A 27,947-nucleotide genomic window follows, 5' to 3' on the forward strand; every position below is an offset into this window, starting at 1 on the left:
AGGATTTCCAAATCAGTAACTAATTAGCTCTTCCACATGGTATTAGATACAGTACAGCAACTTCAATTCAATGTGTAAGAGGGGTCTTGATGCTTACTGTAAAACTATTATAAAAGTGTTGCAAATAACTGCAGAGACATGAACAAGGTAATAAAGAAATAATTGATACATGTTAGGTTAAATTTTTCTAAGATGACTTAATGATTTTTTGGTTTTGTGCTGTATGTGTCATTTGGAAAGAGCCTAATCTTCAAAAGCGGTTAATGATCAGACTCCCACACCTTGTCTGAAGTTGGCTACCTAAAATATTTAAGCACCACCGGTTTATAGACTGCCAAGAACTGCTTTTTGGTTTGCATTAATGAGAACAAGCAATACTAATACCTAATGTATTTGTTCTTGAAAGCATCTGTTAACATAATGGTCTTTTGATGTGTTTTTATTTAGGTAGTAAAATAAAAATTAAGATACTAGCAATATGCTACAGGAACAAACTTTTAGAATCTGAAATGTCATGTTGTAGCTGTACATTACACTAAATATTGTAAAATAAATGTACTTATTTTGCCCCCAAAATTCTTGTACACGTCCAAAGAAAGGAAATTAAGAAATTGCTTGCCTCTTGTGGAAATTATTCTGGCCTGGTTGCCTTCATTGCTTGTTCCAACATCTTTTTGTCTTCTGTTTACATTCACAAATCAATACAGTTTTAGGACAGAAGATTAACATTTTACTAGCAACTGTGCAGCTTTTAATAAATTGTTGTAATTTCTATGAACACTTCAAGTCACTATATCAAATATGCTCAGTATGAACACTCTTGATCTTACCTGGTTATTTTAAACTTGAGGGCTGGAAAGCTGCCGTAAATATTATGGGAGGCTTAATGGAATAATCCTGAATTTGACAAAATGTCATTGCCTCAATCTTGAGTTGACTTTCTAAACACAGTAAGGAATTGGGGTAGACGGATGAACTCACCGTTAATCTAGAGAGATGTCTCTGATGCTCTGCCACAGCTCAGTTATCATCTGTGTAGTCTCTAAACTGAGGAACCTCTTCACCTGAGACTTGCAGACCAGAGTGTAAGTGTGTTTTCTTGATGGAGACAACTTTATTGTGAGTGCAAGTGAGAATATGAAATCAAAACCCTTTACCTGCTCTACCTGCCTGTAGGCACACTTTTACCAGTGGTATCCTGTGCTAAGTAAGAGATACCTTTATTCCTTCATGAAAAGGAGCAAGCTGCTTAGTGCTTACTGTGAGATACCACATGATAAGAGTGTGCCCATGGCAGTTACCCGCATGTTAGCAGAGGTGCTGACAACTCACACTTTCACTTAGCTTAATTAATTTGCTCATCTAGCTGCAGGAATTTCTAAGGCTACTGCAGATGTGTTACTCTGCATATGAAAATGTAGAAAATACTCAGAATGTAACCATGACTGTGTAATGGATGTATCTATAAACCATTTTTAAGTGGGATCCCACCTTGTATATGCTGTTGAGAAGCACTAAGCCTACTGCATTTGGTTATTCAAGCAAATGGATGAGGGTCCATGTGTTTCCCGCTAGCACCAAAGTGCCGTGTGAGCTCTTTGTGGCCAGAATTTTTAGGTTCAAGAACAGGATGCCTAAACTCATGTGAAATTTTTACCCTCAAACATTATCTTGTTGCTAGTAAGAGATTCATAGACGGAAAAAAGAGGTAGCAGTGTTCACAAATCTAAAGTGGTAGTGTTGTGGAGTTATGAATCTTCCTTAGTGGTGTCCAGCATACTTTGCCTTGGTATCTGCAGAATCTTTATTTTGTCGTTTTGGAGGTGCTTGTTTGAAACAAATGGCTGCAAAGTATTCTGCAGAAAGACAGACTCTTCTGCATAAGTAAGTGATGTTTTCCTGAGTGAAAACATGGAAGCTGTAGAAGCGGTTATGGGCACGGAAAAATACTTCCTGTGCCCAAGACAGCAGGGTACGTAACAGTACTACTTACAGCCTTTGCTTCCAGCTCGTCTTAGGCTGTGACTATTGATACCAAAACACAAATGACAAATGCCATTCTATGAAGTGAAACTTTTTTATGTAAAAAAAAAATAAATACTGAAAATCAGTATTTATTAAGCTGTGTAAATACTATGGCATCTGAGAAATGAAAATATGTCTCTCTTTCAAGACAAGAAAACTTCTCTATCTTGGACCATACATACAGCAGCTGAGTAACTGGGATAAAAGCTTGAGACTCTTAAAAGATAATTTGTGGTCTCCATAACTTTTTAATTGGTGTATTAAATCTTAACTTCAAATAGTTTTTCTTTTCTTGAACCAAGTTCAGGTTTTCAGTCCCTGTATTCTGAGCCAGTTTTTCTGTGTTGCTTATGTACCTCTCCTAGCCTCCACCAGCTATGCCTGTGGCTGCAGACACTTTCCTTGGTCTCTGTTCCTTGCTCCTGCCATCTCTGTTGTTTTATGGGTTGGTCTTTGCTTGAAAGAACCTCTCTGGTTACCATTCTCCAAGTTCTCTTCCTCCTTGACCCCAAACCCCCGAGCCTTGTCTGTGCCATTGCTGTTTCTTCTCTACCCAATGTGCCCCACTCTGTGTTCACTCCTGTGCCCTGTTACTGTACTGGCCTCTCTGACTTGAGCTTTTATATAAAGCAAGAGCCATTTGTTCAGTAGTTTACCCATTCTGCTCTTTGTGTACAAGAAGGGTTGCATAAGTAAACAACAAAATACTTGAATTGGGTTGTTGTGTAAGTGGTGTTCAGTCACGCTTGGAATAGAAGTATTCTAGATCTGTAACTTCCAGTTGTTTATGGTTGTTAATGAAAATACCTTCTGGATTCAAACGGTTTATGCTTGTTCCTGCCTGGTCTGTTAGAAAATATTTTTTACTTGGTGGGAAATCTGGCTAAGCACATATGACCTCTATCTGAAGAATTGTCTTGATGAGAAGGTTTCAGATTGGTTTGAGATGCTGATAATTCTGAATTAGTGTTGATTTAAGCATTAGGTCTTCAATTCTTCCATCAAATCTAGACCGTGTAGACCTTTATTGTCAGACTGGGCTTATGCTGCAGTGAAGTTTGGAGTTTATACTACAGAAGGAATACCATAAAAATTTGAATGACAGCTGAACATTAGGCTCCTTTCCATAGCATTTACTGATTAAATGAGCAGAAAGGGAATGCAGAATTCCTCTAAATTTTATGGAGGGTGATACATTAAAAATACTTGCTATTGAGAAACATAAAGTCATCGTTAATATAAACACACGCAGATGTGCTACTTAATATCTCTTAATCGCATTTGTGCGTGGGAGTATCTAAAACTGGCAGGTAATCAATAAATCTCTTCCAGGCTTCAGAAAACAAGTAGATATTTTGTAACTTATGAGTCTATCTCTAAATGTATCCTTTGTTACGACTGCCTAACTTTTTTTTTCCTACATTAAAATAGCCTAAGAAGTCTTTAGAGGATCATTGTATCGTGTTGGTTATTTACTAACTTTGCAATATTGAAGTCTAGTAGTGAGTACTGGTATGGCAGTGTATCCAAAAATGTTTTGCTGTGTCTCCTGTTAAGTTCACTGCCTTATAAAGTCTCATTAGTGCCTTTGAATCCAAAGGAACCAGTGCAGCGGCAGCCACGATGGAGCAGCTCGAGTGTGAGAGCAGACTGTGCAGGGGCAGAGCACACCAGCTACCCGGGAGCCCTGCTTTAAGGAGCACGGTTGTGCAGCTGTTGAGGACAGCCCTTGAGATGACGTGGGGATTCTGCTTTCCTGAAAACTCTTGTTAATCTTGTGAAACAATAGCACTTCTGAAAAACAGTGGAAATGAAATCAAGAATTTGTTACCACAGCTGTAGCATGCCCCAAGGCAGACCACATTTACTGGTTACTTTTAAAACTCCATATCTGCTTGTTCAGATGGACACACCTTGGGACAGCCATCAAGCGGAAGCTAGGAGAATCAGTGTTCTCCAACTTTGCTACAAGACTGGGTTTTGGAGTATAACTGTTGCTAAGGTGCTCAGCTCTGTAAAAATCAGAGCCTGGATGGACCTGAGGATACCCCTAAAGTCAGGAAATTGAGGAGTGAGGGAATAGCTTCAGCATGAACTGACAGAAATGGAGTGAGATTTTTATCTGGGGCCTGGGGTGAACCAAGTGATTGTGATAAACTAGGAAAAGAGGTTCTGTTAGGATGGATTTTGAAGCGTATGCTAACTTTGTAATGAATGTATCCGCTGAGCAGCGGTAGTTTGTGCATCTGCTCACTTTGTGGTCCATAGTTGCTTTTTCTCACTGCAAGCCATGTGAGTTTGTGCTGCCTCAGCTGATACATAAGTTGTCTAGAATGTGGTAACTGGATGGTGAGTCTGAGACTTTATGGTCCACTGCACTGTTAAATCCCAGTTGTTATTGCTGTAGGTGTCAAGGCTTGTATTAGGGTGATAAAATTTCTTACTGAAGTCTGAACACTGATCAGCTGGACAAACCATGGTGAAAAAGTGACATGTAACTTATCCTTGCAAAGGCTGGAAGCCAAGGGCTTGCTTCAAGAAGATACTCTGAGAAGGACTATAGAAAGATTGGGGTTATGTTGTAAATTATTTCCACAGGAAAGAGAAGGTGATGCTATAGCATAGCAGACGTTTAAATTGATTTTCTAGTCTTTAGACTCAGTATGAAAGAAGCAGGGAGAACAGATGGGTCCTCCTTCATATTTTTTTTCCCCCTTGAGATTATAAGCATAGGAAAAGAGCATATAGGAAAAGTGGATAAATAATGTAGTTTAATGCTACAAAATAATGTATGTAATAAACTGATATACGAAATATTATTAGACATAAACCTTTGATTGTTAAAATCCTGTAAAACTTAATGTATTTATTGCTTTTCTAAATCTTACCAAAAGTTTATGCCCTAAAATAATAATTAAAAATGTGTTCCATAGTTCTGAGTCCCTTAAGCTATAGTCCCATGTCCATGTGCAGACAAAGAGGGACTCTTAAGACCCACTGAATGTGGAGGTAACCTCTTGTCATGGTTTAACCCCAGCTGGCAACTAAGCCTCACCCAGCTGCTTGCTCACCTCCCCCCAGTGGGATGGGGGAGAGAACTGGAAGGGTAAAAGTGAGAGAACTCATGGGTTGAGATAAAGACAGTTTAATAGGTAAAGCAAAAGCCGCGCACACAAGCAAAGCAAAACAAGGAATTCATTCACTCCTCCCCATCAGCAGGCAGATGTTCATCCATCTCCAGGAAAGCAGGGTTCCATCACGCTTAACAGTTACTTGGGAAGAAAAACGCCATCACTCCAAACATCTCCCCCTTCCTCCTTCTTCCCCCAGCTTTATATGCTGAGCATGATGTCATATAGTGTGGGATGTCCCTTTGGTCAGCTGGGGTCAGCTGTGCCATCTGTGTTGCCTCCCAGATTCTTGTGCACCGCCAGCCTCCTCGCTGGTGGGGTGGGGTGAGAAGCAGAGAAGGCCTTGACAGTGTGCAAGCACTGCTCAGCAGTAATGACATCATCTCTGTATTATCAACACTGTTTTCAGTACAAATCAAAAATATAGCCCCATACTAGCTACTGTGAAGATGATTAACTCTACCCCAGCCAAAAGCAGCACACCTCTCTGAATAACCATGCTACCTCTTTCTTATTTTCCTTTTTGAAAGTTTGGTTAAAGTACTTCGACTGAATTAGGTTGAAATATTAAATCTAAGCTATCCAAGCAGAATCTGGTTTGTAAGGAAGATGGGTTACATTTCTAAGTATTAGTTTGGTACTATATTATTTATTGCAGTCAGAAAAGCTTTGTTAATTCTTTGACTTTAGTAGACTCTCAGGGGAATTGAGGTATTGGAGTTTTACTGCCAAAGATACTTTGTGAAAGGCAATTAACAGAATGTTTTATGGCACCATCAGCAGTCTCACTTTCAGTCATTTGTCCTTTGATTGGATAGAGGCTTCATCCTCCTGTCTTAATAACCATACTAAGCTGGGAGGAGTAGTCAGAATATCATATAAAATAAATACCAGGATTTGGCAATGGTGGAATTTAATGCTGAAACTGAAACAATTACCAGATACAGCAATTATGGTATCTAATTTTCGTGCTGCTGTAACAGAAACAAAGTAATGCAAATAAGTGAAGAGTTCCCACAGCGGGAACAGGTGAGAATCTCATCATGTCATTTCCCCTCCTCTCGAGCTCTAGTCCCACGATTAGTACAGTCATAGGCTTTCTCAGGTTAGCATTCTGTCAGACTTGGTGTCTCTTAGCTTTTGCCTTTAAAAAGGTGAAGAAAGTGGTCATGTTTCATGTTTCACACATGCAAAAATCTTCTCAGTTTATTTGCCTTTGGGTAGTTATTATGAGGAAAGATCATGTGTGAAGAATACCTAATAAGGACTTGATGGCAGTGATGCATGGACTTGGCTTGACTGCAGTATCTTGGGGCATTCAGGATGTCTCTTGAAGCCCCAACGGAGGAAGAGTTTGACTGTGCTTTTATGGAGTGAAATTTATTTCTCCGTTTCCTCTTTGTAATATATTAGAAAGCAGAGTATTCTTCCAAATTATTTCTGAGCTGAGTCTTTCATCTGTTCCCTTGCATGATGGGCCTGCACATCTGCACTGCCCAGAAATGGGGTAGCAGAGGTTGAGCAATCTGTCTTGTCCTGTGCTCTCCTTGTCACTCTCAAAGAGCCCAGACAAGGTCTAAAGACAAGGCCCTAGATGATTGCTAAGCAGTTTCATGGGAATTTTGCTGGAGTGTGTACTGTAATGTGATGAAAATACCAGGGACAATGTGAATTCAGTGTATTATTTGAACATTTGCTTTATGACATTTTATTTTTCATTGATAATTTATGATCGTATTTTTCTCTTTGTTTCCATCTTCCCCCTTCTTTGTCCTTCTCAAGGTTACATGTAACATTTTAAGTTCAAATATGCTATTGCAGCACTAGAACCAGGAGAATGCTTTGGATAATGTTGCATAGCAACATAAAATTTAATTTGTGTCAAATGTTTTGGCATTCTCCTAGCGTGAGGTTTTTTTCATTCTTTTCTTTTTCACTTGAACTGCATTGTCATTGATTGGGGTGAAACCACTGGTACACTAGTTCATTGTGAAGATTGTTATAATAGAAGCAATGCCTGGCATCCGAAGTTGTCTGGAGTTTTCATTTTTGTCTTGCAGTAATTTAATGCTCAGCCAGCCGTAAGAAACCTGAAAGAAATGGTGTGTGAAAGGAAGATTGTTTCATTTCTGAACTTTTATGTAGCCCAGAGTTACATTCTCCTCTTGTGATTATTCTTATTTCATATTCCCCTTGTGTTTGCAGTCCATTTTCCAGTGATGTAACTCGCAACTATATTATCCATTGATTAACCAGGGAATAGAGTTTGGTGAATAGTCTTTTTCCTGTTTCAACAACTGTCAAACACCTTGAGTTTATAAAACAAATATCTTTTCTAGCAATTGCTTAAGATACCATTGTTTCTAACTGAGTTTTGAAGCAGAGCATTCTTACAAGGAACATGGATGTTTTGGCCATTTTGGGGGAGTGCCTGGGTAGGGCTGAGTGAATTTAAAGAAGTAATGTCAGTTGAGGTATATGCTTAATTACCTCTTGAGAACATCCAACCTGTGAAAAAATGAAGTAAAACAGAGAAATGAGTACTTACCTGACCACTGATTTCGTTATCATAAGGACAGTTATATATGAGAGTAACTGAAGGCGTAGCAACTTGCCTAGAATGTACGAGGTAGTTTGTCTATATGTGATTATACGTGATTTGGTTAAAATTAAGGGGGTGGGGGTGCCTGTCTTTCCCATGGTAAAACACATTTTGTAGTGAGTGTGTTCCAGAGTGTGGACTTCTAGGATGACTCTGCCATCTCAGGTATTTGTTTCATATGTTAAACATATAGCTATGTAACTGTTCAGCCAAAGGTGCAATAAGAGTATAGCAGAGTGACAGAGATAGCTTTGCGTGTGTCAGCTTTACTGCCACTGCCCTCAGCAACATGCAGCGTTTTCAGTGTGGACTTTAACTGCCCGATGGGAGGTTGTAGAGAAGGTGAAGCCATTTTAAGAGGTATGCAGAAGGAGGAGGAAGGGGCACAGACACGCATTTCCCCAAGATACATTTTGATTAAGTGGTGAGGAATAATTTTTTGTCATGAGAGTAGTCAGGCAGTGCAAGGGTTGCCCACCAGAAAGGCTGAGGAACCTCCATCCTTGGAGAATTGCAGCTCCCTTGGTTATGAAGCTCAGCAACCTCATGCAGCTTCAAAGTCGGTTCTATCTTTGAGGTTGGCACTGTTTTGAGTAGGGTGACCTCCCTGTTTAGAGCCGATGACCTCCAGAGGTCCCGTCCAGCCCAAAGCATTGTATGATTTTGACTGATTCTCCAAAGAGTATCCAGAGTCATGGGCTGGTTTATCTAAGTCTCCAATGAAGCCTGCGTAGTCACATCTTTGCTGTTGCTGTAGGCATAAGATTATCTAATCTTAAATTTATTTCAGGGCCTTTTTTTTTTTAAATGTATGCAGATCTGTGGTTGCACTGTAGGCATAGTTTTAGTTTTTCTGCTTTCTTTTGCTTTCTGTGCATAGAGGAGCTTTATAAGAACACATGAACACACAGAGATTTCTTTGATAGCTAGCTTTGATATGAAGACAGTACATTTCCTCTCTCAGCACATATTGGCTACAGGCAAAGAATGCATTTAACAAAAATCTTTATCAATTCATTCCAGAGAAATATTTTGGTTATATTCTGTACAGTTTGTTCCTATTTCTAGCTGGTTACCATCACTTCCAGAGCTTGAGGTAAATTCTACACTTCTGGTTACAATTTCTGGTATCTGGATTTAATTATTATTTTGACCGTATCAGTTCAGCAGCTATGAAATACATAAGTCCCTAACATAATCTGACACCATGGTTTATGATGGAATATCCATTTTCCATCTCTCAGAATTATGCAAAAGATTATTTCCTTTCAGACAATGGCACACACTTCCATGTCTTTCAGTTCTGTATGTTTAATTTTTAAATTATTTTTATAAGCAAGAGTGGAGATAAAAGTAATTGTACCATAGATATATTATTATCATATTAATATATTTATATGCATTAAATTTAGTTTCCTACATGCTACAAATAAATTTGAAAATGTTTTTGTCACTGACGTTCCTCTGGTAAGTACGTTTTTGAATTTAAAAATAACAATCTGGTGATGCTTAGCTGTAAAATTTTACATGTCTGCATTTGTTTGTATTTCCATTTTTTATTGCAAAAACTCTTGGACTGATTTTGGTTTTGTTTTCTTTTTTTTTAATATAGCTATAAAAGCCTTCTCTTGTACTCTCTGCTTCCTACGTTGCCATATATCTACTTAATGTGTCTGCCCCTGTTGTTTTTCCCCTCCTTTCTAGATTTGAACAAGTTTTTGTTTCATTTGAATGATGTACTATTTCAAAGCATTTTGCATTCATTGTTATTGCCTTTTTTAGATCATGTGCTGAATTAATCAGCTTTATTTTTGGCCTTGCTGAATTTGATAATATCTGTAGAAACATTATTAATTTTAATTAAATGATAAATATATTGATGAGATTTGTTAATGGTATTGTTTTGCAACATCAACCATTTTAACAGTAGAGAAACAGGAGAAGAAAATTGTATGGATTTACAAATCTAGGAAAAAAAATATAATGAAATAGCGTGTTTTTTTGTAAAGTTAAGGATAACAGCTGAAAAAAATCAAGTTGAAAGTGGTGTTGTATAATCAGAGCAGTGACTCTTAATATGAGTTTGCAGTATGTAAGGCTTGTAAAGAGAAGCAGATGTGAAGATATTTTACTCTATATGGTATACTTCTGTATAGTGCTTCAGTATGAGAAAAATGTTGCCCAAACGGTTTTCTAAAAAAGGAAAGGGAAGTGATGATGATGAATTTTCCGTATGGTTTTCAATGTAATGCAAATGGAAGTGATAATGATTTGGAGGTTTGCAGTGCATAATAAAATCTTTTCAGAACCATTTATTTTTTTAAATCCTGCATTAATTCGATAAATTGTTATCAAAAGCATTAGTACCAGTATGCCAGGATATTGTTCTGAAAACAATGTCTGGGTTTGAATAGCATTGACTTAAGGCAGGGAAGTGCCTACATATCCTTGTGGGTGAGAAGAGCAAAAGCTTTGATTGCAAATTTCTCTGAACAATCCACAGCTCTTAATCTTGAACTTAAAGGCTCAGTGGTCTTTTGAGCAGTGCCTGAAGAATGGAACACTGTCGTCTCGTTTAGGACCTTTCTCATTTGTAGAGCAGTGTGCTAAGATGAAATCACCACTACTATTGTTTTTGGCTTGTGAATTGAAAGCGCATCTATGTATCAACGCTGTGTTTACAATTGCTTTTTTAAATAATTGAGGCTTGAAAAGACTTCATCACAAGCCAGTTTCTTTAATTGTGGCGAGAGCTTTTAGATAAAAGACTTGCAATATCTTTTACAATAGAAGCCTCTTAATTTCAGATTATTCTTTGTCCAGTGATACATTCCAAAAGGGAAACACATTTGTGAGGATATAAACAATAAAGAATGGTGTATGGAAAGTGGTATGTCCCTATGGACGTTTTCTCACAGGAATGTAATTCTGCACCAAATCTCTTAAGAATTGTGTCACTGCTGTACTTGAAGAGGTAACAACAATAACCACTAAAACTAAAGTATTGCCATCTATTGTTAAGCTGTTGTTCCTGTTTTAACCTGTAATGCTCTTTCAAAACCGTAGATGGTTTATTTTCCTTCAACCTTTATTTGAATCTACTGTCTAAATATTTAAATAGGAAGCATATTGATTAAGATAACATGGATGTCCATATGAGTCCCATTCATGACACTTCTATTATTTATGAAAACATACTTGTTAGCCCAGCATTTTCATTGTGCTCCCACCAAGATCTGTTAATTGCTTTATTCCCACTCTCCTACTGGTGCAGAAAAATAAATACATTATCCATGCTTTTTAATTGTAAAAAACCTGTTAAATTATTACCATCTACATCCCTTTTTGCAGATGTTTCAGGTTTTAGCTCCAGTTGTTTGTTGCTGTTAACCTTGCTCTTTTTGCAAATATTCTTTAGACATACCTCAACTGCATTTCTCAGCAGGGATTTATCTGTTCATTTTTATAGCTGATCTTAAATGTGAGGCTCCCAACTCTTACTGTTTCTCTTGTTTCTATAGCAACTAGATAGGTGGAGACGCAGCAGCATTGCTTTGCTTCCCAGCTGGTGTTTTCTGTTCTCAGCAAGGGGAGAGTTTGAGGAAAATAGAGTGGGTATTAATTGGGATGTAACTGGCTCAGAAGTGTAGTCTTGTTGAGTTATCTCACCCTTTACTAAGGAGTTAGTTAATAATTTTAAGCAGGGCTTCTCAACCTTACTTGAATAAAATTCTGTCCTCTGGGAAAGAGACGTGATATACTCTAAGTATGTGTCAGGTTTTGGTCTCTTCGCTGCTTGGGCCTTCCATGTTTTCTGCCACCTAAAACCCCATTTTCTCCATTGCGTGGACAGCACTAAGATTTGTTTCAGGAACTAGACTGGTGCTTATAACCTGCATGTAGGCTGAACATACATGAGGTATGGGGCTTTTTAATTCCTCGGATTCACACTTTTTAATCTGACTTTTGCAGCTGTCCAGTAACTATGTTATACTAGACTATAATTCTAGTTTGACTATCTCAGAGTAAGATGTTTCGATACTTAAAATCCTACGTATCCAGAGATTAGACTAACATGTTCTCCCTTCTCCAAAAAGCAGTTGTTTGCATTCCCTTTAGCAGTTCTCTCACTTACCTCATGACTGGAAATGTTCGTTACCTACTTTCCTGAGGATGTCTGATGCCAAATTAATCCCTCTGAAATAACCCAAAGTCTCTCTTCCATACCTGAGCACCTGGAGTTCTGCTGCTCTGCCTTGGTGCTGCTTGTTTAGCCAAGGTCCCGAGGAACCCCTGCTCCTTGAGGGTTGGGTTGCTCTCAGCGCAACTTGTGTGTCATGAAGACTCTGGGGAAGTGAGGAGCTTACACTGTTAAAGTCATTATTATATAAAACAACCACAAAACACGTGACCTTTGTTTTAAGCTCCTCTGAAGCTGTTTATTTTTATTAGATAAAAATTCATGGGCACAGGGGCCTAGATATCATTTTTCTCATCTCAGAAAGATGGGTCCTGTCAGGTTGGTGCTACTTTGACTGGTTCAGTATACATACAGTTGAAAATGCTTTTCTAACCAGAGCAACTTTGATTAGCAAGAAGAACTTGGAAAGTTCTTAAATTTTTAGTAGCTGATAACCAAGCAGTATCGTGTGGGAAATAAAAAGCAAGTTCAGGTTGTGTTCTTCTGACTTGAGGAACAAGTTTGAATGAAGACTTCTCACCTCACAGGAAGCTGCTGCAATGCAAGCTCTTAGTGAGAGAGCAGTGTGCAGATCAGTGGGGGATCCTGCAGGCACCAGGATGCCATCCATGAAATGCCGGTTGTTCCCCACGTTGGTGGTGCCGCCTCAGGAGAGGCACTTGCTTTTTTGGAAAGAAGACTAAGTTTTTGATTGTTTCACACTTGATTCCTTCTGTTTTCCATCTCTCTCACCCCATAACTCTCTCAGAGAGATTCACAAGAGCTAATGGATATGTGATCTGGTGAATTTATAAATCAGTGTGCTTCTCTGCTGGCTGCTTGAGCAGGGTTCTGATCCTCAGTGGATTAAATATTAGTACAGATTTAAATTTTAAATGAAACAACATCTTTTCAAAATGCTCTGGCTTAAAAATACTTAAATGGACAAGTTCCTTGTTTCCATAGGTTCTAACCTAGTCTATCCCCTTGCATATAGGGCCACTAAGTTGCTTAGGTGTTCGGGGTGTCTTTCTGAGGCTGAGGGAGCTGGGACTGTTCAGCCTCAAGAAGAGAAGGCTTGGGGGGGATATTATCAGGTATGTATGCATATTGGTAAGCATGAGTAAAGAAAACTGAACCAGACTCTTCTCAGTGCTATCCAGTGAAAGAAGAAGAGGCAATGGGCATATATTAAATGTACAAAGAAACATTTTAATTTTTTTTTTACTGTGAGGGTGGCCAAACACTGGAAGAGGTTTCACAGAGAGGCTGTGGAGTCTCCATCCCTGGAGATGTTTAAAACCCAACTGGACTCAGGCCTGAGCAATCTGCAGTAGCTAGCCCTGCTTTGAGCAAGGGGGTTGGACTTGATGATCTCCAGAGGTCCTTTCCAACCTGGACTATTCTATGAATATTGTGGTTTATGTCAGCAGATAAAATTGTACTTTTTTCTATGAAGAAATTGCTGCTTGAAGAATCTTGTAATATTACAGGTAAAATATGAATCTTATGAGATGTTTTGAGAATCCTGTTGTATCGGCTTAGGTGTTAAATTTTATCTTAGTACATCTCCTGGTGTTACACAGTTCATCTCTTACAACATACTTCTTCGGTAGAAAAAAACTAACCTAGAAATCGGTGCAGTAACTGCATTTTTATCAGCTCTGTTCATGTGACAAATAAATGCATTTTATAGTGTCTAAAATCCAATTCTGAATGTAAAGGTCTATTGAAGTGGTTTTGATTCATACTCACCTCTCAGTCAAGGTTACTAGGCAGGATTTTAGGGAAGAATTCTGACAAGGGAACTGGAATTTTGCTGTCTTGGGACAATTTTAGCTAAATGATCTCTAGCAGGTAAAGTATAGTGTGAACACGCATGCTTCCCTTGCTGCCTGGTTTCTGATTATGCAGAAAGAGATTGTTATGTTCTCCAGAATATTCAGTTCAGGGTAACACACAAATGTAAATCCAGATTTTGACCAGTTGCCTTGAAGCGTTGATTTCATTGTCATTAAATATTAGCTAAGAGCAAGCATCATCTTTATCTTTCCTAGATTTGCTGGTGAGCGTTTACTCAAGATCAATTAAAATAGCTGTTGCATTCTCCATGGAGGGAGTGCGTATTCCTCTGAAGGGTTCAAAAAATATGTTGGGGAATGAGAAGTCAGGGGTGGTGTTGAGAATTATACTGAGATTTAAAAAGGAGGATTAGAAGAGGCAATGGCATCTGGAGCAGGACTGGAAAGAAAGGCTGTGGCTGAAGCCAGGGAAGAAGCTATTTCTAGTGCTGGGGGTGAGGTGGGAAAGGAGAACAGCTTCCTGGAGGGAAGGAGAAAGAATAGGTGAAGTAGTGCAATTTTGAGCTATATTAGTAACCCTAGTTTGAGTGTCTCATTTCAGGGGAGTAGTGCAAGTGTTAGGAACTGAGAAATTAAGTGAGATTCTGACTGTAGCTTTCTGGACATCTCTTTCAGATTCTTGAATAAATCCTGCTCAGGCAGACCTCTTCAGGCATTAGGGATTTTAAATATAAGTAATGTTCAGATGGACCTTCCAGAGATTCTGCTTTGAAACTGTGTTACACATCTTTTCATTCAAATCACTTAATGTTTTCAATCTCATTTGCTACTTTACAGCTGTTAACACAAAAGGGGAAAAGCTTCCAAGGAGTGACTATCGATGTCTGAGAGAACCTAGATCCTAACTGCAGAACAATTGCTGTGATTTCACGTGCAGATTTTATACAGTGTTCACAAGCGGGTGGTTATGAACAACTGCAGATTGCATAAAATACATATAAAGGTTTTGTTCTACTTGTAAAGCTGCTGTCTACACTGTCAGAAGCTTGTGGATGTAGCTGTCCTTGTATACTTCTGTTTTAAGTGAATTCTCATAGCATGAAATCAACTCACTCAGGGGAAAAAATGCTTTTGCCAATGTGATTTTTATCATTCATACACTAAAAGCAAGCACAGCTCTAAAAATGTTGATATGTTAAAATATGTTGATAATAAAAGCAACTCTCATCTATGCATTTGTGTACCAAGATTTGGCATAATTTTCAGTCAGTTATACTAGCAGAAATAGTTCTTGACTGATTATCAATGTGTAGCATAAATGTTAGCCTGGTGTAAAATTTTCCTGTAGAAGAAAATCTCACCAATGAACGTGATCATTCTGGTAAAAATGGAAATGAAAATTTAATTAAAGAGTGCATGTCTTCCTGTGAAATGTCAAAGTACTTTACTATTTTTCTAATTGTAAAATCGGTAACTAGGGATAAAAGCTAAATGTCAGCAAAACATAAAGTTATGGTAATTTTATACTTATAAGGGTATTTATGGAAATGTTTTTGTTATAAAGTAAATGCACATATTTTTATTATTCTTGAAGATAATCACCAAAGGCCGGACAACTAAATAACCTGCTTTCTCTTTTCCAGAAACCAGCAAACATTCTGGTAATGGGTGAAGGTCCTGAAAGAGGAAGAGTAAAAATAGGTAAACATTTTGAGAAAATGTCATTGCACAGCTAAGGAATTGCTTAAAAAATTGCATCTTCAGTGCAAAATAGAAACAAATCATAATTATTCTTTGAGTGTATGTATGCAAAACATCTAGTTCAATTTTAAATCTCATTCACTGAGTTTACAAGCTTAAGATATTTCAAACATATTATTAGGCATTTATAAAGCTTGCCAAGGACATCTGGCAAAATAAAGCATCTGTAAGAAACAAGAAAGTAATAAGCACATAGAACAATGGCTATGGCCAGGGTTCTTTTGACTTCTACTATGATTAGTTAGTATAACATTGTTCCTTGTAAATTGTATTTGTTCTTAATTATTTTTATATAAATAACATCAATGCACACGTTTGTAGAGGTCTAAAGATCTGCTATGCAAAAGGCTATTCGGCGCCAAGGTGGGAAACACATGTAACTGATGGTCTTTATCCAAAATCTAATTACCTGTGCAGATCGTAAGCTTTAGTCATGTGGATATAAAGGGTTTTTTTTAATAAAGCTTGTGGCAATCATCAAGAAAGAAGTAATGTACTGGAACCTCTTTTCTATTAATTGACTTCTGTTGTACTTGAAAATGTTCAGCTAACCATTTCTGATTCATATGCTTGTATTAATATGGGTAACTGCAAGAAAATTATACCTGGCATTTCATAACTTGGAAGCACAAAGATTTAGGTGAAGTTGCGTAAAATGTAAGTTTCAGACTTGGATTAATATGTATGGTTTTGAATATACACCCAAATTTTGTACTTCCCTGTCTAGCATTTCTTAGTTACTTACAAGGTTGTTTCTAGAGAGAATTTTTGAGTTGTATATTTTAAATGTAAGCATTCGTTTTATATCTCTGTAACAGTGTACGCTCACCGATTTCAGTAATACCCAGTTAAAAAGTTTTTCCTGATTCTGGAGTTTGTTCTTCCAAATCAGGTAGGAGGCATACTTTGAAATATAGTGCAAAGCAATCTACACTGCAGTTGTTTTGGTTTTGCACTTTGGGTAAATATATAGCAGTCACAGGGGCTCATAGTTTTGTAAACCTATATTAAAATAAAAGAGAAAATGTACATTAGAGACCTACTACTATTGACTTTAGTTAACCAGGTTTCTGTTACAATTCCATTGTAACATCTGTGTTATGTAAAGTTTTAGAGTATTATGAGGAAAACACTTAAAAGTCAAATGTCATCATTCATAGTCTTATAAATGAAGTAAATAGAATTCAGCCTTAGATAAATTTGGCCCAGTATTGTTATGAATAACTTGTTGCTTGCTTAGAAACTTTGATTTGTAAGTTTCAAACTTTTTGAGCTTTTGTTATAATTGCCTTTTGGCAATACTGTTAAATTCTGATTTAGTTGTATTAAAATTTTAAATGGTCTGTCTTTTTTTTTTTTTTTTCCTCCCCCCCATCCCCAGCTGATATGGGTTTTGCAAGATTGTTCAACTCACCTTTGAAGCCATTGGCAGACTTAGATCCTGTTGTGGTGACTTTCTGGTACAGAGCTCCAGAGCTGTTACTTGGAGCCAGACATTACACAAAGGCCATTGGTGAGTTCTCTGCAAGAAAGAGGTTTACCTTTAAGTGTTGTAAAGGAGAGTAGCCTTATAGTAGATATGATAATCAACTGACCAGCTAGTTTTTTTTCATGAAGTAGCAGCAGATGGAGTATGATCCAATCCATAAAAGATTAATCCAGATTGAAACTTTTTGAGGACTGTGCTTTTATTTGTCAATATGACTTAAGGTTAATGTTAGACATGTCAAATGTGTTGTTTGCTTTTAAAATAAAAATATTCTTTGCATTGGTTTCTATGGTTTTTTGATATGGGCTCAGAGATCTTGTAATCTTGTAAACCTTCAAAAGAGAAAGAGTATGGCTGTTTAAGTGGTGGTGTTCTGGGGTGCTTCATGTCCAGATGCTTCTATGAAGTGTGTGGCTTGATAAGGAGAAGGGCAGTCTCCTGTGTTGTGCACAATCTGTAGATAATTCACTCCTGATGACTTAGGAAGCTCCATGTTCAGGAAATGCTGGTTGCCAGGCTCTTGTCTGTCTTCCGCCTTAGTAAGTTCCATAAGCACAATCAGCCTCGTGCCTAACTGTTTAGAGAATAAAACCACTGAGATGCACTGGAGGTATCCTGTCTGTGTGATTAGGTTATATGTTGAAGAGAATGGCAAAGGAAATGGTGTCCCTCTGTTAATGGGGTTACACTGTTCCTGTGTGTACACAGGTGACTTTCTTGGGAGTTGCAGGCATTTTCCTGTTATAGAAGTTTTTGGAGATGCTATGGGGGCCTTTGTGCAGAGCATTACAAAACACAGTGTTATACTAGCATCTCTGTTCAATGTTCAGCTGGGTGAACCAACACTTTAAAAGTCTCACAGTCTGCCTTTTTCAAATAACTCCTGCTGTATATGATAGTTTGAGAAAGGTTAAAAAAAATTAATAAACTGTCACCTGGCTTTGTGGACTTGCATTTCACATTTCTCTATTGCTTTTCTCTCCCATTTGGAATCCTCCAGTGCAGGAGGACCTGTGTAAGGCAAAACACTGCTTGCTTTGTTGATCTTGCCTTGAATGTGCAGGAACTGTTAGGAAGGGCAAAAAGATCTCTGCGTAGCTCTAGTGAGAATACATACGTTCAAGTCTTGCAGGCAGGTAACATGCGTTTCTATCCTTGGACAAAGATTGTTAGCATGAAAAAGCCAAAAAGTTGGGCTTTATATGCTAGCGTTCCTTTTCATCTGCTGAAATGGAAAAACATCGCTATTCAGATTAAGATGTCTACATTAGCAAGTAGTGTGGCACAGCAGCAGTGCATCTGTAAAGCAAAAGGGTACTGGGTACCTAGTGTCCCCATTATATGTGTTTTGGAGAAAGGGGAGTACTTTGGGCTTTCTTTGGCCTAGTCCAACAGACTACTGCTCATTAGTGGCTGATGCACACCTTTTGGTTTAATTTCATCCCAAAGGAGTTTATTTTGTGTACTCTGAGAGAGCTCTGCAGCACAAGCTGAAGTGTCATAGATGTGGACAACAATCCATTTCAAAAGCAAACTCCTGGTCCAAAGTAAAATACTAATGCAGATAGATTCAGTCAGGTCGAAAGGGACCTTAGGAGGTCTCTTGTCCATCCTCTTGTTTAAAACAGGGTCCACTCTGAATTCAGAACAGGTTGCTGAGGGATTTGTCCAGTGTTGTGATTTAGCTCCAGTAGGCAACCAAGGACCACGCAGCCTCTCACTCACCCTCCTGGCCTCCTGGTGGGATCGGGGAGAGAATCTGAAGAGCAAAAGTAAGAAAACTTGTGGGTTGAGATAACAACAGTTTAATAATTGAAATAAAATAGTAATAATAATACTAGTAATAATAATAAAAATTTTAATGAAAAGGAAAACAACTAGAGAGACCGAGAAACAAAACCCAAGAAAAACAAGTGATGCAACCCCTCACCACCTGCCAACCAATGTCCAGCCAGTACCCAACCACCAATCACTGCCTGCGGGCCAACCAGTCAAATACCCCCAGCTTATATACTGAGCATGACATCATATGGTATGGAATATCCCTTTACCCAGTTTAGATCAGCTCTCTTGGCTGTGCCCCTACCTGACTTCTTGTGCACCTCGCAGAGCATGAAAAGATGAAAAACCCTTGACTTAGTGTAAGCACTGCTTAGCAACAACAAAAACATCAGTGTGTTCTCAACATTACTCTCATCCTAAATCCAAAACACAGCACTATAGCAGCTACTGGGAAGAAAATTAACTCTCTCTCAGCCAAAACCAGGACATTGAGCCAGGTCTTGAAAATGATGTAAAACAAAGGTTCCACACCCTCTCTGAATGATCTGTTCCAGTGCTAAATAGTGAAGAATTTTTTCCTTATATCTAGTCAAAACTTTTTCAGTATATGCCTGTAATCTCTCGTTCTCCTGTCATATACCACTGTAAAAAGCCTGGCTCCATTGTCTTGGTCAGCTCTCTGTAGTTACTGGGGAGGCCGCTCATAGGTTCCTCTTCAATCTCGTCATGACTGTGTCCCTCAGCCTCCCCTCCCAGAGCAGGTTTGCCAGCCTCTGACCATGGTGGTGGCTCTCCACTGAACTTGCTCCAGGTTGTCAAAGTCTGTCTTGTATTCAGGTCCCCAGAGTGCCTCAGATGTGGTCCAGCAAGTGCTAAGTAAAGGGGAATAATCACTTCTCTGCATCTGCTGGCTGTGCTGCTGTTGATACAGCCAATACATCCTATTGATGCTGTTAGTTCATCACTACCAGGGTACACTGCTGGCTCATGTTTCACCTGATGTCTACTGGAAACCCCACATGCTTTTCTGCAGAAATGTTCACCAGCCAGTCAGTCCCCCACCTGAACCACTGCAGGGGGTTAGTCCATCATGAGTGCTGGACTTCATATTTGTCCTTGTTGAATTTCATGAGTTTTCTGTGGCCCATTCCTCCTACCCTTCTAGTTCCCTCTGAATGGCAGCTCTACCCTCAAGTGTATCAACTGTTCCCCCAGTTTTCCTTCATCCACAACTTGATGGGGGGATGTTCCAGCTCCTCTTCCTTGGCATTGGTAAAGATACTAACCTGAATAGGTCTCATAGGCCTCTGGGGTACTTCACTTGTAATCAGCCTCCAGGCTGGAATATAAACCATTAACCACCTTCCTCAGACCCTGGTGATGTAGCTAGTTTTTCCTGAAGCCCAGAGCCTGTGTTCTGCTACTTGCCTTCACTACTCCACTATTTCATGGTTGTTACAGCCAAGGCTGCCATTATCATATCCCCAGCCAGTTCTTCCTTCTTCCTGAGCAGCAGATCTGAAAGATGACCGATGTGGTATCTGTATGAAGAAATTTACCCCAACGTTCTACAGGAACTTTTGCAGGGTCCCTGAGGTGACTTTATTCTCCATGATGCTACCGAGTCTGTTCACCTCCTTTCGCTGGTGACTTTCGCAGGTGCCCCAGCCTGTGTGTATCTCACTGTGAAGCCAGTGTCACCCTGTAGCCAGAGTCCTGCGTGGCAGCACCCTCTCTCCTCTGGAGCTCTGTCTTGGCTGAGGCCTCTGGTTCCCCAGGGTATCTTCTCCAGTGGGTGCCTGGGGGGTAGAGCCTTGTAGTGCCTCCCACCCCGCTCCCCTCCATGGTTGTGGCACAATCCCATGTTGTCTGAAGCAGACTGTTAGGGCTTCCTTTGCATTTGCCACTATGCAAACTGGGATGCTGACTTCTAAAGTCTCTGTTTGCTGTACCCTGTAGTGGGTGAAAACAGCTACCAGAAGTGTTTAAAGAAAATGCCAACAGGATTACCCTAAACGCCTCTAAGTTAGATGCTTAAACTTCCCTACGTTGATTTTGTGAAACACAGATGTGAGTGGACCAGATTACTGGGTGACTTGTGTGCGTGGTACTGGGAAGTTACCTTAAGTGACAGTTACCTATTTTTGATAGATAGCATATTGTTTGCAGATTTAGGTGAATGATATGGACCATTATCTCAGGATATCTCTTTGAAGAATGAGTTAGTGTAATGCCGTTGGTTTTTTAAATTATGTCATAAATTACTTGGTTCTTGCCCTGAGGGATCTGTAGTCTGCACTAAAACACTGACAAGGAGTCCCTATGAAACTTTAGAGGATGATGCTGCTTCAGCGAGATCTGGTTTTGCTAGTAGTTTATTATTTCTGAGGCTTTTATTTCTTGTATCAGAGCCGCACCAGTGAATCCCCAGGAGGGGTGTGAGTGGGTCATATAGTACCTGGTGTGCAGTGTGAGCGCTGAGGGCACTCAAAACAGTTTGGGGAGCAAAGTGAAAAATATGGAAATGAAAACAAGGAAAGTTTCAAGGTGAGATTTGTAGGCTGACTGAAGGATTAGAGGAGCATGTGACTGAAAAGAAAAGAATAAAAGTACCTGGAGGTGATCTATGTGCAGCTTTAAGGCAAAGGGAAGACGTGGGTAACAAAATGACAGCAGTGATGTTTAAGCAGTTTATGAGTCCAAACTTGTGTTTTGCTTCTAGCATTATGTGCACTTAAAAAAAAGGCAATCTTAATGAGCACACTAGTGAGAGTTTAACTTGAATGCTAATGTTTTTGGCAAAGGATGCAACTCTTAAAGCTCTCTCTTAAATCTCTATGCAAGAAATACATTTTTAACCTCTTTTAATATTACCTAATTCTCAGGAGCCCTAATATATCGCTTTTAGTAATAACTCATAAATTATATAAGATTCTCATTTAACTGCTCTTCAGTTGGAAATAATAATTTAGAAGAAAGGTGATTAGGTAGCAATTTATGAAAAAGGAAATGACAGGCTATTTGGTATAGCTGCGTATTTTCCATAGCTATTTTCTTATGCCTTTTATATAATATACAATTTTGTATAATTGGTAAATATCAGTAAAATCAGATTAAAAGCAGTGTCATGCCAGCTTTAGTCTATTCTCTTCCCATTTTATCACTTTGAGAAATATTTTTGTTTCAATTTGCTAGGAGTGCACTGTCGTCAGTTCTTTGCTGCAACACACTGAACATTGTCCAACAGTTGCTACATAATTCAGATGTTTGCTTAGGTTTTTACTGTGGCTTAGTCTTGATTTTATTTTACTTTAAATATATTTTCTGTATTCCATATGTAATACTCTCTTCCTTATCTTCACATATAATGTTAATTATTATTCATAATATCCTGGACACTGTCTACTATAGTGTCCTGTTTGGTTTTGTTCTTGTAATAAAGCCTTTATGGATTCTTGCTTGCATGTAAATACTTCTCATAGATGATCGAAGAATGAAATTAGAATTTTACTTTTGTCTCACTCAGGATTTTTGTTTCTGTTTTCTGGACCTGATCTTAGTTATATTTTGTGGGTTTACCTTTGGGGAAATATTGGACTAAATACAGTCTGTTTAGAAAAACTCTGTATTACACAAAACAGTATATACACACGTTTCATTCTTTTAGAGGTAATTTTTCAGTGCCACTTTCCCCTTTATTTAATTCGTTCCTTCATAGTAATGAAATAGTCTACTTTTCATTTATTTCCTTGCAGAACAAGTAGTTTTCATCATGTATATAACATGCTTTAAGGAGATGCAGGAGTCAAGAAAATACTGTTGCTGAAAAACAGAAATAGCTTTTGCATTCTGCATGGTAAAAGGACAGTAAAAAGCCTGTGTTAGGGTTTCACGGGGAATAATATTTAGTTTCCTGAACTGTGAACGTTTATAATCTAAGCTCTACTTGTAAATAAAGTTTCTTATATAATCTGCTACCATAGTTACAAGCAACTAACTTACTAGATGAATGCAAATTGGGAAAACGGTGTTGTAGAAGCCAAAGGTCACTTTCTGTTCTGTTACCACAATATAAATTTGTACTAAATTTATTGTAGCCTGTGGAAGTCGGTCTGCATTTCCAGCACCATAATTTAAAAGCAGAATCTGTTCCCATGTGTTCATCGGATCCTAATGCTCTGGCAAAGAAGTAAAATATGCAAATAAAAGTAACTTGAACAAGCTTTGGGTGAAGCCAAGTAACTGTGAAAATGTAAAATGCTCGTGATCATGGAAACGTTAATAAAATTACTGAACTTTTAGAAGCTCTCCAGCACAACAGAAAATGCCTTTATACTCAAAATACTAAAGAAACAACGTTGAAGTAAGTGGCAAGGTACAGTGTTCCTTTCATGGATGGGCAAAGACTTCTACACTATAATTTTAAGGAAAATAAAGGAAATGACTGTGGCAAAATGAGGGAAAAGGTGAGCTGGAGCTGGCTTTCAGCTTGAAAGGAGAAATTAATCAGATTTTTTTTTACTCTGGGAACATCAAAACAGTAAAGAATGTTTTAGTAAGTAAAGTAAGTAGTAAGAACTCTTTTTCATCATCGGTTTTTAAGAAAGCATGTGGCAGTCTCTACTATGATTCATTCTGGGGCATCTTACAGCATTAATGTCAAGGAAGTAGCATAATTAAGACTTGTTTTTTATCAAGTTGCAGCTTGTATAGTTAGCAGTGCTATCAAACAAGAGCATGTTATCTTATTTCTCTTTAGCACTTGCCTTAATTAAAGAAATAGTATATTTGATAAATGGCATTGGATGGCTTATAGTATTTCAGATGGTCTGGATTTTGTTGACAAAAGAGGACTTCAGAGCGATCATTCAACCACCCCAGAAGCAAGGCTAAGACGCTGTCTCGCGCCGAAAAAGGATGGGATTATTTATTGTGAAAAAATAAAGCTGAGAACCCGAGAAACCTCTATTGCTTAGTTACCTTTCCTCATTTGTCTAGATTATAAATCAGCAGGAATGTCAGAAATGGCCATGTGGCAACTGCATTTACCAGCCCGAACAAGATTTAGGTATAGAGAAACTGTAATTTAAAGCTTGGGCAGTGCATTGTCACCTCATTCCATTTCCAGACTAACATATGGTTATGGAAGCTGGAAACGTGTGAAAGGTATAAGCAGATATCAAAATGCCTTTGAAAGCAAATGTCACGGGAAAATATTAGGTGTATCAAAGGGAATGAATTTATAATGAATGCTGGGATCCGTCAGCGTTTCAACAACTTCATTTGACTTTATGCAGGAAAAAAGGAGAGGGAAGTATCTGGGGTATATTATGTAGGATTTAGGATGGAAATATGTGCATATGTGTTCCATATTGCCTATGCAGCGAGTCCCACACATTCTGAGTGCATCAGATGTCCTTACTGTACGCGCACAGATTGTTGGCACGCTGGCCAGGCTGTGGGGCCTCTGGAAATCTTGGACTAATGCCTAAAGCTCTTCTGGTCTCTTGTTCCAGGAGAGTTGAGGGGAAGGAGGAGAAATAAGACCTATCTGGAAAATCTGGTAAACTAGACGTTACAAATGGGCCTGACCAGAAGATTGAAAAGTCCTTAGGAAAAAATGCACAGGGGAGGTTCCCCACCTGTGGTCTGTGGAGCCATGGGAGTATGGGGACTGCTTTTAAATATCCATCAGAGGTAGTTAAGAAAAGCAAATCTAGTCAGTCAGCTTCTGTTTGCTGCATAGGGATCCACTTCCTGATTGTTACAGATTTTGATTTGAGGGGAAGGGGCTGTGGAAAAACTAGAAAAGTAGAGAAGTTTGGAAAATATTAATTTATGCGCTCTGAAAAGAAAAACTCAGGCTGCACCAGGAAGGGAGCCTTGTTCATGCCCTGGGCAATGTTATATGACATGGGAAGTAATTGGAATCAGACGATATTTTGTGGTAAACTTATTTTGGCATGTGGCAAGCTTTCTTCATTTTCATTATCGCAGTTGTTCACATGCTTTCTCTGAGAGGCAAAATATTTTAATACCAAAGATTAATTGTTGCTCTCTTATCTAGTTATTGCAGGTGCTGGATGATATACTGCTGTTTTTTCCTCTTGCTTGACAGTGATCTCTAAAATACTATACAAGTATCTTCTTTTTTTTTTTTTAAAAAAAAGGCATTTGCTACCTCGACAATCTTATCACTGCAATCACCTAAGAAATGTAAAGTTTTATAAAGGATTATTAGGTCACTTAAATAAAACAATTTAAAACTACTTTAATTAGTCTTTTGGGAAACAGCAACTCCAGGAATATTGTCCACAGGGTTGTTATACACTTTAAAACATTAACTGTTTTGAGATTTAGCATACTAGTTCCTGCCTTCTCCAAACAGCTCTGTTGCTCTTGCTTCTCAAATATGTTGATGACTGGAAATTAGCTAGTAAAGCTGGTGGCCGTTGTCAACTCTGAAGAGTCTGAGAGGTATGTTGGAGTGTGTGTTAGCTTAATAGTAAGGAAAATGAGAAGAGTGCAGTTGGTCAGACCTGTGTCTGCTGTTATAAAACCAATGGAGGTACTCTAAAGTGGGGCAGACAGTAAAGTTTTGTCTCTTAGAACATTAAGCTGGGTCTCAGGAGACTTGGATTTAAGTAATGGTTCAGTCCCAGGTGTTGTATGTAGTTTACAGCATGTCATTTAATCCATCCTATGTGGTGTTTCATTGTCTATAAAGTGGGTATCCTCTTAATGGTATCGTCCTGAAGATAAAATCATCTAGTGATAATAGGGAGCTCCAGCACAAGTGTGTTATGAATTATTTTTGTTACCTCAGTGTATGGATTAATTTGTCTGAAAACCTGGGATGTCACTTAGCATCTGCAGTTAGCTTAAGAAATATACACATTCTGGACATTAAAAAGGAAAAGGAAAATGAAAACAAAACTGCTGAATCTTCAGTCACAACTAGAATCTGCTAATTGCTCTGTAAATTACCCCGGAAACTTCCACTCATGGTCACCAAATACTTTTTCATATGTTCGTGATTCTCTCCTCTTGGAAAACATATGAAGAGAACAACCAGGTGGTTTTGCCTGTTTATTCAATGTTTTGGCAGATTTGCTGTTGTGTGATTACTATGACTTAACTGTACGTGGATTATTTTAGAGCAGGAAAATTAAAATAACATAAAAATACTCAGAAGACAGAATATCCTCTATAGTAACAGCTTTGTGATTAAAAGCCACTTTGAACAAGAAGTGCCTTCAAAAATCTGTCTCTGCTTAGCACCCATGTACATCAAAAATTGTCAATGATTTGTGGGCCAAAAAAACCCTCTCTGCTGGTGGTAGTCTCAGTTCCATGTCTTTTTCCTTCTAATTATTTTTCACTCAGAGTACCAGTTTCATGTTCTTCCCAGCTGTTAACAACTATAGCGCCTCTTACATCAGCAAGCTTTGTCTTCCCAAGTATCTCACTGATTTTGCCCTTTACCAGGCAGATGAGCTTTGCAGCAGCAGCAGCAGAATTGATTCTCTAACCTCCCTGAGCAACCTATGCTGTGAGCTCAGTTAAAAAAAAAATATTTAGGGAAGTAAGGCAGGAGTTCTTGCAATGTCTGTCATAGCCCAGAACAAATAATGGATCCTAACTCCTAACATGGAAATGGAACATGAATGATGACATGAGAAAGCAAGACTCAGCATTTCACAGAATCACAGGTTGGAAGGGACCTCAGGGAATCTTTCTAGGAATAGCACAGTCTAGACAAGATGGCCCAGCACCCTGTCCAGACGACTCTTTCAAGTGTCCAATGTGGCCGAGTCAACCCCTTCCCTGGGGAGATTATTCCAGTGGCTGACTGTCCTCACTGTAAAAATTTTCCTCTCTTGCCCAATCGGAATCTCCCCAAGAGCAACTTGTATCTATTCCCCCTTGTCCTCTCCATGTGACTCCATGTAAAAAGGGAGTCTCCATCTTCTTTGAGGCTGCCCCTTAAGTACTGGTACATGGTGATGAGATTCCCTCTGAGCCTCCTTTTCTCAAGGCTGAACAAACCCAGTTCTCCCAGCCTGTCCTCATATGGCAGCTTCCCAGGCCTTTGATCATCTTGGTGGCCCTTCTCTGGAGCCCTCCCAGCCTGTCCACAGCCTTTTTGTATAGGGGGGACCAGAACTGTACACAGTACTCCAGGTGTGGCCTGACAAGCTCTGAGTAGAGTGGGATGATGACTTCTTTATCTCTGATGGTGATGCACTTTTTGATGCAGCCCAGCATCCTGTTGGCCTTCTTGGCCGCAGCAGCCCACTGTTCACTCATGTTGAGCTTCCTGTCCACCAGGACCCCCAGGTCCCTTTCCACAGAGCTGCTCTCCAGCCAGGTGGATCCCAGTCTGTGCTGCACTCCCGGATTATGTTTTCCCAGGTGCATGACCTTACACTTGTCCTTGTTGAACTTCATAAGGTTCTGGCTGGCCCACTCTTCCAGCCTATCCAGATCTCCCTGCAGAGCAGCTCTCCCTTCTGGAGTGTCTGCTTCCCCACTCAACTTGGTGTCATCCTAACCTTTGGAGAAGGTTAGGAGATCATTTTCCCCACGTTCTGATCACACTCAATTCCATTCTGTGTATGTCAGTTGGGATATATTGTGATTTTTGGGGATATACTGCAAATGCATTGTTCCTTTCATTATATGAGCAGGGGAATGGTTTGGTGCAGAGTTGAACTTGCATCTTAGAGATGTTTGATTTGGCGTTATTTTTTTAAGGCTTCCTTTACAAAGCAATGGATTAAAGACTGATTTAATTTTCTGAAATGAAACATGAGGTTGCCATTCAAAGATCCAAAAGGTGCTCTGTTATAAAACCTGGTTCCATAAACACTTTACCCTAGCTAACTAGTGCAGTAATGAAGGCTTTTAGTGTATTCTATTTACTACCATATCACGAACGTTCACTCACAGAAGTTGGTTTTGGTTCAAAACCAAGTACCTACTATCATAACAAGGTGCATATGTCTTGTGCAGAGGAATTTTTTTTAGATAATCCAACAGTTTGATCTTCAGGCACAATTATTTCAGCAATATCAGCTGAAGCTTTCAACACTCCAGCACTGATTCAGTAGAATGACTTGTTCTCAAGACAGGTGGGATTGCCTCACAAGTAGATTTCTTGGCAATAGCTGTG

General features: G+C 38.9%; 1 protein-coding gene across 1 annotated transcript in view; it reads left to right on the forward strand.

Moving 5' to 3' along the window:
* The window catches only part of CDK19 (cyclin dependent kinase 19), a 136,282-nt gene that overhangs the window by 80,327 nt on the left and 28,008 nt on the right, over positions 1 to 27,947 (forward strand). Inside the window, exons 5-6 of the mRNA XM_064447463.1 lie at positions 15,384 to 15,441; positions 16,883 to 17,014. Of these exons, the coding sequence (XP_064303533.1) occupies positions 15,384 to 15,441; positions 16,883 to 17,014 (190 nt within the window). The remainder of the gene's footprint in view (positions 1 to 15,383; positions 15,442 to 16,882; positions 17,015 to 27,947) is intronic.

Source organism: Phalacrocorax carbo, chromosome 3 (genome assembly GCF_963921805.1).
Source record: "Phalacrocorax carbo chromosome 3, bPhaCar2.1, whole genome shotgun sequence".
Classification (NCBI taxonomy): Eukaryota; Metazoa; Chordata; class Aves; order Suliformes; family Phalacrocoracidae; genus Phalacrocorax; species Phalacrocorax carbo.